The 16,122-nt window shown below is 44.4% G+C and overlaps 1 protein-coding gene across 2 annotated transcripts in view; it reads left to right on the plus strand.

Moving 5' to 3' along the window:
• Positions 1-16,122, plus strand: part of VPS41 (VPS41 subunit of HOPS complex) — a 2,347,711-nt gene that overhangs the window by 1,209,779 nt on the left and 1,121,810 nt on the right. For both annotated transcript variants that reach the window (XM_044064839.1, XM_044064840.1), the window contains exon 7: positions 15,542-15,607. In XM_044064839.1, coding sequence (XP_043920774.1) covers positions 15,542-15,607 — 66 coding nt within the window. The remainder of the gene's footprint in view (positions 1-15,541; positions 15,608-16,122) is intronic.

Here is a 16,122-nt window from a genome sequence, read left to right on the forward strand (position 1 = left end):
ACAAAGTGCAGCGGGAGTGGTCCAATCAAGAAAGAAAGGACCACATCAACCCAAAAGAGTTAAGGGCCCTTTTCTTGGCAATACAGGCCTTTCAAGAGATCCTTCTGCTAGGGACATTGAAGGTCATCACAAACAACATGACAGTCCTGTGGTACATAAACGAACAGGGAGGAACAAAATTCTACCCCCTTGGCAGTTTTGCAATTCAAATCTAGTCCCAGGCAACAGCACTACAGATTAATTTGCAGGCAGTTTACATTCCGTCAGAAGACAATGTGATGGCAGACACCCTGAGCAGGACTTTAACACCCTCCCATGAATGGATGCTTCACAGAGAGGTGTTTCTGGATCTAATTCACAGGTGAGGTATTCCTCAGGTAAATCTGTTTGCCTCCTCCCAGAACAGACAGATGCTCCTCTTTTGCACAAGGCTTCCCCATCCACAAGCCTGGAAGGTGGACGCCTTCTCCTTTTCATGGGAGGGAATGTTTCATTATGGCTTCCCCCCATTTACTTTGATTCACAAAGTCCTCCAAAATACAGAAGGACAAACCAAAAATCCTATTGGTGACTCTCTTCTAGCCAAGACAGTATTAGTTTCCCCTACTTTTCCTTCTAGCCCAGGGCAATCACCACATATTACCTCACCAATTACTTACACAAGACAAGGGGTCTCTTATTCATCCCCACCTTCTCAATCTCAATCTGACAGTCTGGGTGATAGAGTTCTGATCCTCTTTAGGCACCTCTACTCAGAGGACCTACTCAATGTTCTGCAGGAGGCCAGAAAACCAAGTACTAGTAGAAACTATTTATTTAAATGGAAAAGATTCTTCTATTTGTGCCTTAAGAGTAAACAGGACCCAACTCAGGTTTCTGTTCTAGTGGTCCTTTCCTACCTGTGTGAGTTACTGCATTCAGGGTTGACTTATTCTTCAGTAAAAGTGCATCTCTCTGCCATTTCTACTTGCCTTCTGTTGACTCCACTTTTGGCTTCCAGGTTAGATGTCAAGCTGTTTCTGAAAGGGGTCCTTCATATTAGACCTCCTCGTAATCCCATTCCCCCACCTTGAGATCTTAACTTTGTTCTGGAGATTCAAAATGCTAACTTTGCAGCAGCAGCTGCCTATGCTAACAAAAAATGCTTGGCCAGTGACCCTAGACCTGAATGATGCCTACCTCTACATCTCCATCAGGGAATCATGCAGGAAATTCCTGCACTTCAGACAGGCTCACAACACTTTCAGTTCTTTGCACTGCCCTTCGGCTTATCTACTGCACCCAGAGTATTCATCAAATGCTTGGCCCCGGCCATAGCATTCTGCAGACAGAGAAGTATACAGATTTACCCTTACCTGGATGACTGCCTCATTCAGGCAGAGTGCAAAGAAAAGCTGCTCCATGACCTTCTTTGTCAAATCACTCCTAACTTCCCTAGGGTTTACCATCAATGAGAAGAAATCAAAGCATAAGCCCACCAGGAAGATCATTTTCTTGGGAGCTGTGCTAGACACAGCATCCCAAATGGCCTTCCTATCCCCAGAAAAGCAGAGCTTCCTCTCTACTTTACCCAGCTGGCTTCCAGAAGTCACCTCACTGCGAGGAAGATCCTGCAAGCCCTGGCATACATGGCATCTTGCATCCTTCTCAGTACTCTGGCCAGGCTTCACAAGAGAAAACTCCAGTGGTATCTAAAGAAACATTGGTGCCAGAACTCTCAGTCCCTAGAGACTTCTCTCCCTCTGATCCTGTGTATAAGGGCCGAGTTTCTCTGGTGGGCAGAGGCCTGTGCCAGGAACGAGGGTCTTCCCTTTATCCTCCACCCTACTGGCCAGACCATCACCACCGACGCCTCAGACATTGCTTGGGGTGCTCGCCTAGCAGGCAGGTGCACCCAAGGTCTTTGGGATGCCCAGCAACTTCACTTGCACATCAGTCAGAAAGAAATGATGGCAGTACAAAAGGCTCTGGCATTTTTCAAACCCCATCTCAGGCCAGGGATTTTCTTATAAAAACAGACAACACCACAGTAATGTGGTATATCAACAAACAGGGGGACCCAATCTTAATCCCTGTGCAGGTTAGCCATGAGTGTGGCTTACAGCCACCTCCACGGGTCTACATCTAATTGTCCAACACCTACCAGGGCTCAACAACACCCTGGCAGACCACCTAAGCAGAAACTTACTGGAGCCCACGAATGGCAGCTCCACATGGAAATTTTTCTGCAAATCAGTCAGGAGTGGGGGGCTCCGGAAGTGGATCTCTTTGCCTCGCACCTCAGCCACCAGCTGCAAAAGTTCTGTACCAGGGAGTATTGCCTCCAAGCATGGAAGGTGGATGCCTTGACATTCCCCTGGAATTCCCTGTTTGTGTACGCTTTCCCTCCTCTGCCCCTTATTCCCAAGGCACTGATCAAAGTAAGGGAGGAGAGACCAAAGGCCATCCTCATTGTTTCAGATTGGCCCAGAAAACATTGGTACCCTTACTGCACACCCTGACCTTACAGCCCCCCAAGCAGCTTCTCCTGATCTCAGACCTCTTGACCCAGGTGAAGGGGAAGATACTGCACCCAGACTTACAGACTCTCAATCTTTCATCATGGCTTATACCTTAAAAGCTAACAAGGAGTCCCTGTTAAGCAAACGGGTCTTAGACATCATCACAGAGGCCAGAAGGCCCAGCACCAGAAAATCTTACGCAGGGAAATGGAAAAGATTCTGCTCCTGGAACCAGTCCAAAGGGGCCAGTACCTCCCATCCTTCCATCCCTCTTATCCTGGAATACCTAGCCGAGTTGCTCAATAGTGGCCTCTCTATTAAAATCCATGCCTCAGCCATTTCTGCCCATTAATAATTCAGATCCACCCCTCTTCTGTTATCCTTTGATTAAGCAATTCCTCAGAGGGGCTTCTAATATCAGACCTCCCAGAAGGCCGTCCCTGTCACCCTGGGACCTGAATTATGTTCTACAAAAACTAACCTTACCTCCTTTCAAACCTGCTGCTTCTACAGAATTGAAATACCTCTCCTGGAACACTGCCTTCCTACTAGCTATCACCTCAGCCTGAAGGGTATCTGAACTTCAGGCCCTCATGGTTGTTGAGCCCTTCATCATTTTCCATGTGGACAGGGTCTCCCTGAGGACTAACCCCTCCTTTATGCCCAAGGAGGTATCTGATGTGACCCTCAACCAGGCCATACACCTACCCACCTTCTTTCCTAAGCCTCAAAACCAAGGGGAAGAATTATACACTCGCTAGACATGAACAGACAGCTCAGATACTATCTGGACTGCACTAAACCATTCAGAAAAATAGACCAACTACTTGTCAGCTTTGCCCCTGGGGCAGAGGGAAAGCCCATTTCCAAATGGATATCACATTGTATCCATTTCTGCTACAAACTACATGGGACCCGCACTTCAAGTCTATCCATACCCATTCCACTAGGGCAGCCTCCACTTCCACACCCTTCCTCAGAGGAGTCCCCACCAGGGACAGCTTGGAAGCTGCCATCTTTACAAAGCATTACCACCTACCTCTTTTTTTCAAAGTCTAGGGCAGGGTTTGCCTCTGCAGTTCTGCTGGGCCTGCTGACCCATGCCTAGGACTCTAACCTATCCTTCCACCGTTCTCCTCAGCTTTGAGAATCCTCCCACAGGTGATGACTGCAACAGTGAAACACGAAGAACATAGTACAGTTGTGTACACTTCCCATAAATGTAGATGTTTGAGTGTATTCACTGTTGGAGTCTTGGATGTTCTTCATGTTTCACTGTTGGGAGTCATCCCATTTGGGTTATCTGCTTGCAGTAGCCCTCAGTCGGCCTGATTATCAAAGTCCTGGGCCCCTGCGTCTGTTGCTGTCTCATCTTCCATGACGTCAGGTAGTCAGGGGTATAAAGCATGCAGCCGACGCCATTTTACCAGTCTTTCTTGCCGTGCAATGCCTGAAGCAGAAGCAGTTCTCAAGTGCCGGTCAGCTGACTCCTGAAATTTTCGTTTTCGAGTTTCAGAACCGAAGTCTTGAACTAAAGCTACATACTCCGTTGGGGAAACTTTTTCTTGCTCTAAACCGATGTCAGTAAAAGTCAATAATTGTATTTCTTGTGGAAAGCAAATACCTCATAAAGATATTCATTCATACTGTATTCCTTGCCTAGGCCCTGACCACGACGTATCTCGCTGTTGATTTTGTGCCTTTTATAAGCAACGAACTATTCTTCGTCGGTATATTTACGCTTCAAAATATTTTGGTACTTGGTTCAATTATCCAGATATGGCTTCGGTAAGGCACCCAACCACCGATATTCTGAAAAAAACGCAAAGATAAAGACAGACACAGTCCGCAAAGGTCCAAAGCTGCCGACGACGCTTCTCCTAAGCTAGTCGCCAGTTCGCTGATACTCAGTGAGGCGCTGTTGCAGCCCCTGATACTTGCTACTTCAGATTTGCAGGCCTCTACTGAGACCCATTCGGAGTCTGGTATGCCGCGATATGCTTCAACTGTGGAACCTGCGGATGTCTCTACCTTGGATGGGTCCAGAGCCGCTGTGCAGGCACCGGCTTCTGAGGGTATATTCAGGCCTACTGACTTGCATATTAAACCAATGCCATTTTCTTCTTTAAGGCCTAAAACTCGATCCATGCCTAGAAAACCGACGCCCAGACCACATGGTCAGGCCTCTGTGCCTAGAAAACAAATGATAAGAATGGCTGAAGACCATATTACTTTAATCAGGGGAAGTCAACCTTCCCCCTCTAAGAAACCTAGGACTGAATTTTCTTCTGATTCTTCTTATCAGGATTCTGAAATTTCTGTTTCCTCTGATGACCAGGATTTACCCTTATCTACCTATAAGGATTCTGATGCAGAGGACTCAATTCCCTCTGCTTCCCCTCCAGAGGATTTCTCTTTTGGTGAAACCTTGCATACTCTTAGGGAGTATTTTCACTGGGAAAGCCAGGGTTACTCTGATTCTAAAAAGAGGCTTAGGGATTTCTTACTCCTGCCCCAACACAGGCCTTTAGCTATTCCCCCTGTACTGGACATTGTTGATGATGCCTTTTCGGAATCTAGCTTGGCCCCTGACTCCTTACATCCTGCTCCCAGAAGATCGATATTACAGGGTTCCTGACTCTCACATGTTCCTCTTTAAAAATCCTATTGCGGATCCTGAGACCATTTCACAGGGACCCAAGGGCATTAAGACTACTGCTGCCAAAAATCTTACACCCTCTGATAGAGATTCCAGGGTGCTGGATAGATGGGGTAAGAAGGTATACACTTCTGCAACCTTGGCCATTAGGGCCTTAAACTGCCAGTTTCATATGTTAAAGTATCAGCAGCATATTATTGGATTGCTTAAACAGAAAATGATGTTGATTCCTGACTGTGCTGAAAATAGGATTTACATGATTTAATGCACTCTGCTGAACAAGTTGGAAAACATACTTTGCAATGTGGTTTTGATTCACTAGAGGCATCTTGCAGGGCTGCTGTCACTGGTTCTGTACAGAGAAGGCATGCTCGGCTTAAGGAGCAATCTTTGCCAGATCATGTTAAAGCTAAATTACTGGATGCTTCCTCAAACCAGGACCGCCTGTTTGGCAACAAAGCAGAAGTAGTACTTAAAAAGATGGAGGAAAAAGCTAAATCTATGCAAACTGTTAAAGATTTCCTGCAAGTACAGCCTCCAAGATTTAGTAGGCACTGGCCCTCTAAGAACTGGTCCTTTCCTGCCTCTTCCAGGCTTTCTCAGTCCAAACCCAGAACCAGCAGAACACTCAGGCTTCAGTCCTAAGGTACGCACAGGACTAAGCAGTGGGGGGGGCTCCCACTTCCAAAGCAGGGAGTAGTAAGACTCCCTCCTATGGTAAACTGTCTCAATGACTTAACTTTAAAACTTCCAAGCCCTTCTCAACTGACTGCTTCTTTAGGGGAAAGATTGCTCTGTAGGCAAAAAACTGGGAACCCATTACCCAGGACAAATGAGTTTTAAATATAGTTTCCCAAGGATACAGATTCCACTTCCACACTTTACCAACCCCAAACAGTTGGCCAGATCTACCCCCAAATCAGTGGGCAGAGGCTCAAAAGCAAGTTCTCTCTCTCTTAAGTATAAGGGCTATTCAAACTGTCCCAGAAGAGGAAAGGGGACAAGGTTTCTACTCAAGACTTTTCCTGGTGCCCAGGAAAGACAAATCCTGGCGTCCTATCCTGGATCTTTCTATCCTAAACACTTTTTTCGTGATCCCAAAATTCAAGATGCTAACTCTTCACCGGTTGCTTCCTATGCTAGGCAAGGATGCCTGGTTGGCAACACTGGATTTAAAGGAAGCCTACCTGTACATCCCAATCAGGGTATCTTGGAGAAGATACCTATGCTTCAAAGCAGGCTTCATGCACTATCAGTTCTCTGCACTGCCCTGTGGCTTATCTACTGCACCCAGGGTATTCACAAAGTGCCTAGCTCCAGGTATTGCATTTTGCAGGCAAAGAAATATTCAAATATACCCATACCTGGACAATTGTCTAATTCAGGCAGAAAGCCAGGACATACTACTTCATCATCTGGCGTTTGTACAAAAAGTGCTAACTTCTCTGGGGTATACCATCAACGAAAAGAAATCACATCTTGTACCCTGCCAACAAATTGTATTCCTGGGAGCAAGCTTGTACACAACATCCCAGATGGCTTTCCTCACACCAGAGAAACAAGTTCATTTGACATCTTACTTCAAACTAATGGCCACAAAGACCCTGCTATCTGCAAGGCAAATACTGCAAGCCTTGGGGTTCATGGCCTCCTGCATTCTCGTAATTCCATATGCAAGACTGCATGTGAGGAAACTACAATGGTATCTAAAAAGCCTATGGTGTCAACATTCTCAGGATCTAGACGCAATGATTCCTATCATACCTTGCCTACAGTTAGAGTTCCTTTAGTGTGCAGAGGCCTGCCACCAAAACAAGGTACTGCCATTCACTCTACCCCCTGTCGCCCAAACCCTAACAACAGACGCATCAGACTATGCATGGTGGGCTCACTTGGCAGGGAAGTGCATTCAGGGCAAATGGAACCCAAGTCAAATGCACCTACATATCAATCAAAAAGAAATGTTAGCTGTACAGAATGCTCTGACAGCCTTCAAGGACCACATTCTTCATGGACAATTAATGGTAAAGACGGACAACACAATTAATGGTAAAGACGGACAACACCACTGTTATGTGGTACATAAACAAGCAGGGGGGAACCCACTCATACCCTCTCTGTAGACTAGCCATGGCTCTGTGGAACACAGCCTTGAGCTACTAAGTGCACCTACAGGCTCAATTCCTGCCAGGAAAGCTATATACACTGGCAGACGAACTAAGCAGAAATTTCATGCACCCACACGAGTGGAAACTGGAACCAAAGACATTCAACATGTTGATAAGCAAATGGGGGACCCCAGAGATAGACCTGTTTGCCTTCCCCAGAACTACCAATTGGAGAAATTCTGCACAAGGACTCCCCACAAACAAGCTTGGAAAGTGGATGCCCTGTCCTTCACCTGGAAAAATCTATCAGTTTATGCCTTTCCTGCTCTGCCTGTCATCTTCAAGATACTACTAAAGATCAAACAGGACAAACCAAGGACAATACTGATTGCACCAGACTGGCCACACCAACACTGGTACCCCCTCTTATGCAGTGTGTCACTGCTGGCACCATGGCACCTGCCTCAGACCCCTACCCTGCTGTCCCAGCAGGAGGGCCAGATTCTGCACCCTCAGCTTCAAACCCTGAACCTGGCAGCCTGGCTAATTACCTGATTTCTCCATTACCATCCCTCAGTAAACAAGTGTTGGATGTCATTCTGGAGGCAAGGAGGCCTAGTACTAGAAAATCTTATGCTGAAAAATGGAAAAGATTCTGTTCCTGGAAACAAAGTCAAGGGATGGGCACAGCTGCGCCCAATTTACCAAAGATTCTTCAATACTTAACTGAGATGCTTCACAAGGGCCTTTCCTTTTCCTCCATCAAAATTCATACCTCAGCCATTTCAGCTCATTACAACACAGAACCACCCCTCTTCTCTCACCCACTGCTCAAGCAGTTCCTCAGAGGGGCCAAAAACTTAAGACCACCCAGGAGAGCCCCAACTCCAGCCTGGGACCTTAACTTTGTATTGGAAAAATTCACTCTACCTCCCTTTGAGCCAGCTGCAAATGCATAGTTTAAATTCCTTTCTTGGAAAACAGCCTTCCTTTTAGCCATCACTTCAGCAAGAAGGGTGTCTGAATTACAGGCCCTTATGGCAGTGGAGCCTTTCATCATCTTTCATGTGTCCCTCAGGGCCAATCCCTCCTTCGTGCCCAAGGTAGTATCCAGTGTGGCTCTTAATCACTCCATTCATTTGCCAACCTTCTTTTCTAATCCACAGAACAAAGTGGAACATATACTGCACTCTTTAGATGTGCATAGACAACTTAGATTTTACTTGGACAGGACTAAACCTCTCAGGAAATCTGAACAGCTGTTGGTGGCATTTGCTGCAGGGCCGGAGGGGAGGGCCATTTCAAAGCAAACCATTTTTAAATGGATAGGCCATTGCATTTATTTCTGCCATAAGCACCATGGAAAACCTATCCCACAGGGGATAAGACCACATTCAACCAGGGCAGCATCTACCTCTACAGCCTTTCTCAGAGGTGTCCCTACCAGGGACATCCTAGAAGCTGCTACTTGGAGTTCTGTGCATACTTTCACCAAGGATTATCATTTGCCAATTTTCTCTAAATCCAGAGCTGGCTTTGACACTGCAGTCTTGCAGGGCCTTATAGCTGGTCCTAATGCTATCTAATTTCCACCTCCCATCCTTAGCTTTGGGAATCTACCCAAATGTGATAACTGCAACAGTGAAACACGAAAAACATAGTACAGTTCATAGGTAGGTTCATAGGTAGGCACTAGGCTATCGGCCCAAGGGCCTACGTAAGCCTAGCCAACAAGGTTTCCTGGCTTACGCCACCCAAGAAAGTTATTTTCCTGTGCCACTGTTGAGCAGAAACACAGAAGTGATCCCCGGGGTGTCTTTCCTATTTCCCATCTACTCATCAAGATTTTTCTTGAAGAGTGTTAATGAAGAACTTTGCTTGACATAGATGGGTAGTAAAGATGTGCAGCAGGTAAGGGTGATAAAGGATAATGAGGGGAAACATACTCACAAGCAAGGAGAGTGTGTTGAGCAGATGGAAAGAGTACTTTGAGGGGTTGATGAATGAAGAGAATGAGAGGGAGAGAAGGTTGGATGATGTGCGGATAGTGAATCATGAAGTGCAGTGGATTAGCAAGGAGGAAGTAAGGATAGCTATGAAGAGGATGAAGAACGGAAAGGCTGTTGGTCCAGATGACATACCTGTGGAAGCATGGAGGTGTTTAGGTGAAATGGCAGTGGAGTTTTTAACTAGATTGTTTAATGAAATCTTGGAAAGTGAGAGGATGTCTGAGGAATGGAGAAAGTGTTTTGGTACCGATTTTTAAGAATAAGGGTGATGTGCAGAGCTGTAGTAACTACAGAGGGAATAAACTGATCAGTCGCTGCATGAAGTTATGGGAAAGAGTAGTGGAAGCTAGGTTAAGAAGGGAGGTGATGAATAGTGATCAGCAGTATGGTTTCATGCCAGGAAAGAGCACTACAGTTGCGATGTTTTCTCTGAGAATGTTGATGGAGAAGTACAGAGAAGGTCAGAAGGAGTTGCATTGTTTCTTTGTGGATTTAGAGAAAGCATATGACAGGGTGCCTAAAGAGGAGTTGTGGTATTGTATGAGGAAGTCGAGAGTGTCAGAGAAGTATGTAAGAGTGGTACAGAATATGTACGAGGGTAGTGCGACAGTAGTGAGGTCTACGGTGGGAGTGACGGATGCGTTTAAGGTGGAGGTGGGATTACATCAAGGATCAGCTCTGAGCCCTTTCTTATTTGCAATGGTGATGGACAGGTTGACAGACGAGATCAGACAGGAGTCCCCATGGACTATGATGTTTGCAGATGACATTGTGATCTGTAGTGAGAGTAAGGAACAGGTGGAGGAGACCCTGGAGAGGTGGAGATGTGCTCTAGAGAGAAGAGGAATGAAGGTCAGCAGGACTAAGACAGAATATATGTGTGTGAATGAGAGGGAGGATAGAGGAATGGTGAGGATGCAGGGAGTAGAAGTGGCGAAGGTGGATGAGTTTAAGTACTTGGGATCAACAGTTCAGAGTAATAGTGAGTGTGGAAGAGAGGTGAAGAAGAGAGTACAGGCAGGATGGAGTGGGTGGAGAAGAGTGTCAGGAGTGATTTGTGACAGACGAGTACCAGTAAGAGTGAAAGGGAAGGTCTACAAGAGGGTAGTGAGACCAGCTATGTTACATGGATTGGAGACAGTGGCATTGACAAAAAGGCAAGAGTCAGAGCTTGAAGTGGCAGAGTTGTAGATGTTAAGATTTGCACTGGGTATGACGAGGATGGACAGGATTAGGAATAAGTATATTAGAGGGTCAGCCCTGGTGGGAAGGTTTGGAGACGAAGCCTGAGAGGTAAAATTACGTTGGTTTGGACATGTGCTGAGAAGGGATGCAGAGTATATTGGGAAAAAGATGCTAAGGATGAAGCTGCTAGATAACAGGAAAAGGAAGGCCTAAGATAAGGTTTATGGATGTGGTGAGAGAGGACATGCAGGTGGTTGGTGTGATAGAGCAAGATGCAGAGGACAGGAAAAAAAGGAAACAGTTGATCTGCTGTGGCTACCCCTAACGGGAGCAGCCGAAAGAAGAAGAAGATGGGTAGCCTGTTCCAGAGTATGGGAAGTCTCTGGGACAGGAACCTATCCCTCCAGCATGTCCTGTTTATTGTGGTGACAAGGTTTAGGTCCTAGAGCATGTAGCTTGGAGGGGTTGGGATTTCTTTAGGTGTAGCATGTCCAATAGCTCTGGGTTTGACATAGCTTTATATGTTAGGCAGAGATCACCTCGGAGAAGGCGATATGCTACGGAGTAAAGCTGGAGTTTTTTGAGGTGGTCAATGTAGGGCATTTGTTTGAGGCCTGTAATCCTCTTTGTGAGGTACTTCTGTGGCCTTTCCAGCTGCTGCAGATGTCTTGTGAGGTACATTCCAAAAGGGGCGTTGTACTCTATAATGGGTCTAGTGAGTGTTGAGTAGAGGGGAACAATTACCTCTTTTTTTCCTGGATGAGAACCCTATCAAAGGAGAGACTGCTGTCCACCTGGGTCCCAAGGACTCTTATCACACATTCGGTGTTAAGTAGATTGCTGCCTGTGTGGTAGTTCATGGGTACAGAGTTTTTACCAAAGGGGATGACACTGCACTTTTTGGCATTGAGCTTGAGGCCATGGCTCTGACACTAGGCATCTGTCTCAGCGAGGCCCTTCTGTAGGATGTCCACATCATTTGGGGACTTGACTACGGCTCATAGTTTGCAGTTATCAGCGAACTTTGTTAGCCAGAGGCCTTCTGTGTTAGCCTGTACTTCAGAGAAGTAGATACCAAACAGGAGAGTTCCCAGGACAGAACCCTGTTGTACTCCCACTTGTCACTGCTTTGAGGTCAGATTTGGAGTCTGCAACTTTTACAGTTGTGTACACTTACCATAAATGTAGATGTTCGAGTGTATTCACTGTTGTAGTCCTGGTTGCCCTCTCTCCAGCCCCTGTCTTCTATTGACTATACCTCTCTTCTTGCTTACTGTATTTAAGCTTTCTGGTGTATTTGCTTTTTGTTGGAGGTGTAACCTTGTATATAATTGCTTCCCATTATAGGGGCATCTGACATCTGGGACAAGAAAAACTGATAAAATAGCGTCGGCTGCATGCTTTATACGCCCTGACTACCTGACGTCATGGAAGATAAGACAGCAACCGACGCAGGATCCAAGACTTTGATAATCAGGCCGACTGAGGGCTACTGCAAGCAGATAACCCAAATGTGATGCCTGCAACAGTGAATACACTCTAACATCTACATTTATGGTAAGTGTACACAGCTGTACTTTTCCCTACCTCCACCCCCCATATAGCATCTTCCCCTAGGGTTACATAAACTTCCCACAGTGGCTTTTAGCCACCAAGACCACTTTTCCTTATTTCCTTGTGCATCTGATGGGTTAGGGCAAGAAAAACTGATGTAATAACGTTGGCTGCCTTGCTTTATAGCACTGATTACCTGATGTCAGTCTACAGGCGACTGCAGCCGAAGCAAAAAAGCATTGACTCTGGTATTTGGGCCGGCTGAGGGCTACCACAGCAGGGATAACCCACAGGTGATGACTGCAACAGTGAATACACTCGAACATCTGCATTTATGGTATGTGTACATAACTGTACTTTCTACTTAGACAAGACCAAATCCTTAAGACAGTCTGATCAACTTTTTGTCTCCTTTCATCCTAGGGCCTTAGGCATTGCCTCTTGGATTTCTAAGGCTATTGCCTTTTGCTACTCCTTTCATGGGAAACAGTTGAGTTCATCTGTCAAAGCCCCTCCCACCAGAGCTGTTTCTGCTTCGGCAGCCCTTTTTCAAGGGCATTGATTGCTCTTCTCTTCTGGAGGCAGCAGCTTGGTCCTCGGTACATACCCTCACCAAGCATTACAAATTGGGCTCCATCTGCAGGGCTAGAACAGGGTTTGCTAGGTCTATTCTGCAGGGTCTCATAGACTCTGCTCCCCTACCTGCCCCCCACATTACTGCCTAGAGAGCTTTGGTACTCTCCCTAAGGTGAAGAATACTGCAACATGAGAACAGAAAGACATAGAATAGTTGTGTAAGAACTTACCATAAACATAGATGTCCTTCTCTTCCATGTTGCATTATTCAATGCCACCTACCCCCCTTCTCTTTTCACCATATTATAAACTGGTTCTTTTCCCTGACTACTGACTTTTGTGTCTGGGAGGCGTTTTATACTTTTTACTCCTCCTATTCCTGGGGGCTCTCTCTATGCAACAGCCAGTTCTGAACTGGGTACATGCAGCCGTCACAGATATAGCTGGCATCAGTTTGTCTCTTACATGCAACGTTGCATGTACCCCTGCTTTCAAGACTTTGGTATATTGGCCAGATGTCTAGTGCTGCAGGCAGAAAACTCCCTAAGGTTAAGAATGCTGCAACATGGAAGAGAAGGACATCTAAGATTGTAGTAAGTTCTTATACAACTATTCTATACAGAGGGGGTGATATTAGCAGTAGGAACCTAGCATATGTTATCATTGCATGCATACAGCTTGTGAAGACTGTTTGGTGTGTGGCATGTAATTCTGGGGAGCTTTCAGATGTAGAATGCATCAGAAATGCTGCATAAAGAAAGAATGGATGAAATTTTGATGTAAATATATTTATTGCATGTGTAGTTGCTGGAAGGTGATTATTTGCAACTTTTAAACCCCCTGTGGAAAAGCAGCAAAAGAAGGTAATGGACTTTTGAAATAGTTATCCCAGAAGTGGAGAGGATCAGCAGCAGCAGGGATATTCCGTTAGTGGGAGAAAGAGCATGCACAAACTGTAATCTGAAGGCTTGTCCAGTGCTTGCCCAATGTTTAATACTTTTAGTTGACTGGAGTGATTTGTCAGTATTATTTTTATTGATGTCACTCTCTCTTTTGATTGACTGTAAATATGACTGCCTTGAGTCCTTGTCAAAGCTGTTGATGGAAATCTTATAAACGTAAGTCATGTTTGTGATGGTACTTTCCTTCCAGAAGTCGTGTATATTCTTGTGCATGTGTCTATTCATATGTGTGGAAATAAGTTTTTTTTTAACATAAAGCCTCATGTGCAGAACTGTGGAATGTATTATAACTGATTTCATATAGCACGGTATCTGTTTTTACTATCATATAACAACGATTGTCAGGAAATCCTTTTATTTAGCACAACTAATTGCCAGTGGAATACCTCCAAGGTCTAAAGAAGTAATCACTCAGACTAGTTATTGAGTACAATTCTCCCTTCCAGATGTATCTTACTAAACATATCAAGTAATCATAAAGATCTCAAAATTTCCTAACCTAAAAGATCACAGACCTAAAGTTCCTGAGCGATCAAGAGCATCTGAAAGTTCTCGAGAGGAGATGTCTGCCTCGCTTACTGTGCCATTAGAGTCCTGGTTATCTTTGATCTCCTGCATCTCCACAAGTCCAGTGACTTCAACAGTATTAGAACCAGGGATCTTAATCTTCACTAATAGATAAGTGAAACAGAACTGAGGAAGAGGTGACTCCCAAACCTGTGCAATAACCTTCCGCTTCATGTTAAGCAGTGCGACTCACTATCTTCCTTTAAACATAACCTTGATGACTGTGTGGGTATTCACTAATTTACTCTGCAATTTACTGATATGGCCATCCTGGAGAAAGGAGATGTGGCCTGAGGGAGGCTGTTGAGAAGGTGTAAATGGTTACAAGACTTGTGAATCTATAAATGAATATGGGTATCTGTTGCAAATCAGTAACATAAATACAAAATACAGGGACAGATCTTGACTGTGTGTATGATTTGTTTTATGGGGCAGGACCTGAAGTACTTTTTTTTCCCCTCTAGGGGTGACTCAGAGACTATCTGGGATTGGGGAAGATCCCTGTGGCAGAAGCTGAGAACGAATGTTTTGACAATGACTTTTGTTCCACATCTTTTAATGTGCCATGGATTCTAACTTTCAGCATGTATCTTTCTTTTTTAAAACTTCATCTTCAACTTTTGGCTTCGTATAGGAGGTGATATCTCCTTTTGCTGTTTGAAGTCTGTGACCTGCTTTCTTGAGTCCCTGCACTACAAAGCTTAGGGGGGCACACTCAACCTCTATGCCTCTGCTGTTTATATATGCTGACTCCAATATCATTATCCCTCAAGAGAAGGGAGACTGCTCTGAAGTAATCAGTCTTAAAATCAGTACATATTTTTTCATTGTTTGGATTTGCCATTTATTAAACTTGAAATTACAGTAGGTACCATTTCTAATTTTTCGTCACCCCAGCTGAAGCAAAGGTCTGTTGATCTCTCTCTCTTTTTTTTTTTTTTTTGATCCTTGAATTCATATGTATCCCCCCTTCAAACTTAAATTCTTGCTCTTCCAAGGGCCACATTTACTGTCCTCAGTCTTTCAAAGTGCACCATTCTAATTTATCACTACCACAGAAAAGTCCCTTTGTCCCTTTTTGAGCCTATATTTCCACTGCTGTGTCCCCTCCCTATGAACTATTGAGAAAATGTTGTAGAAGGGCCTAGGTTGCAAATAATTTTATGGCAGATTTCCATCTTTGAAATACTAGTGCTAATACGATCTGTTTTTTTTCCCCTTCTGTGATTTGTATGCTTTCTGAGGTGCTACAAGGGTCTAATTATGTGTTCATGGTTGAACTCAGCATCTTAGTTTTTAGAGACCAGCATTTGTCGCATATAAAACTGTATTGTATAGCACTGTTAATTTAAAAGAATATGAAGCTTTGTGGTCACAAATATGTTAAAATGCTCATTTATGTCTTTATTTTGTGTTACAGGTAGTTGCTTTACATCCTCATTTTGGAAAATCCAGCATTAAACAATTTGTAACAGGAGGAAACAAGGTTAACTTTTTTGAATTTCACTTTTTGGTGAACTTCCTCACTGGTGTATTTAAAAAAAAACTGCCTGCATGTTAATGCTTATTTTTGTGTGCAACAATGTGATATTTAAACTGATATGTATTGAGTAACTTTGTTTTAAAAAAAAATATCTGCTTATTAGCCGGTATTCCAGGATTAAAACAACATAATGGTAATAATGTACCATGGCACAGTTTGAGATTTGTCAGAATTACAAGTACCTTGTTAGTCAAATTTGCTATTGTTAACTGAAAATGCTTCCCCAAACAACTGTTTTTGCAATAATGTTAACATTTACTCCTAACTGCACAAAATGGCTCAGCTTGAGACCAAGGTAAAACATGTCAGTTGAATTATAAGAATAATTGTTGCAGGATATGATCTGAAACTTCTGCTGGAGTCACTTTTTTCTTTGGCAAGATATTTACACCATTGGTTATAGTCATGAGCCATGGCTATGAGACAGCAAACTCATCTCCTTTTTTTTGCATATTTTA

The sequence above is a fragment of the Protopterus annectens genome, chromosome 3.part0, assembly GCF_019279795.1.
Source record: "Protopterus annectens isolate FY-2018-M chromosome 3.part0, PAN1.0, whole genome shotgun sequence".
NCBI classification, from domain to species: domain Eukaryota; kingdom Metazoa; phylum Chordata; order Ceratodontiformes; family Protopteridae; genus Protopterus; species Protopterus annectens.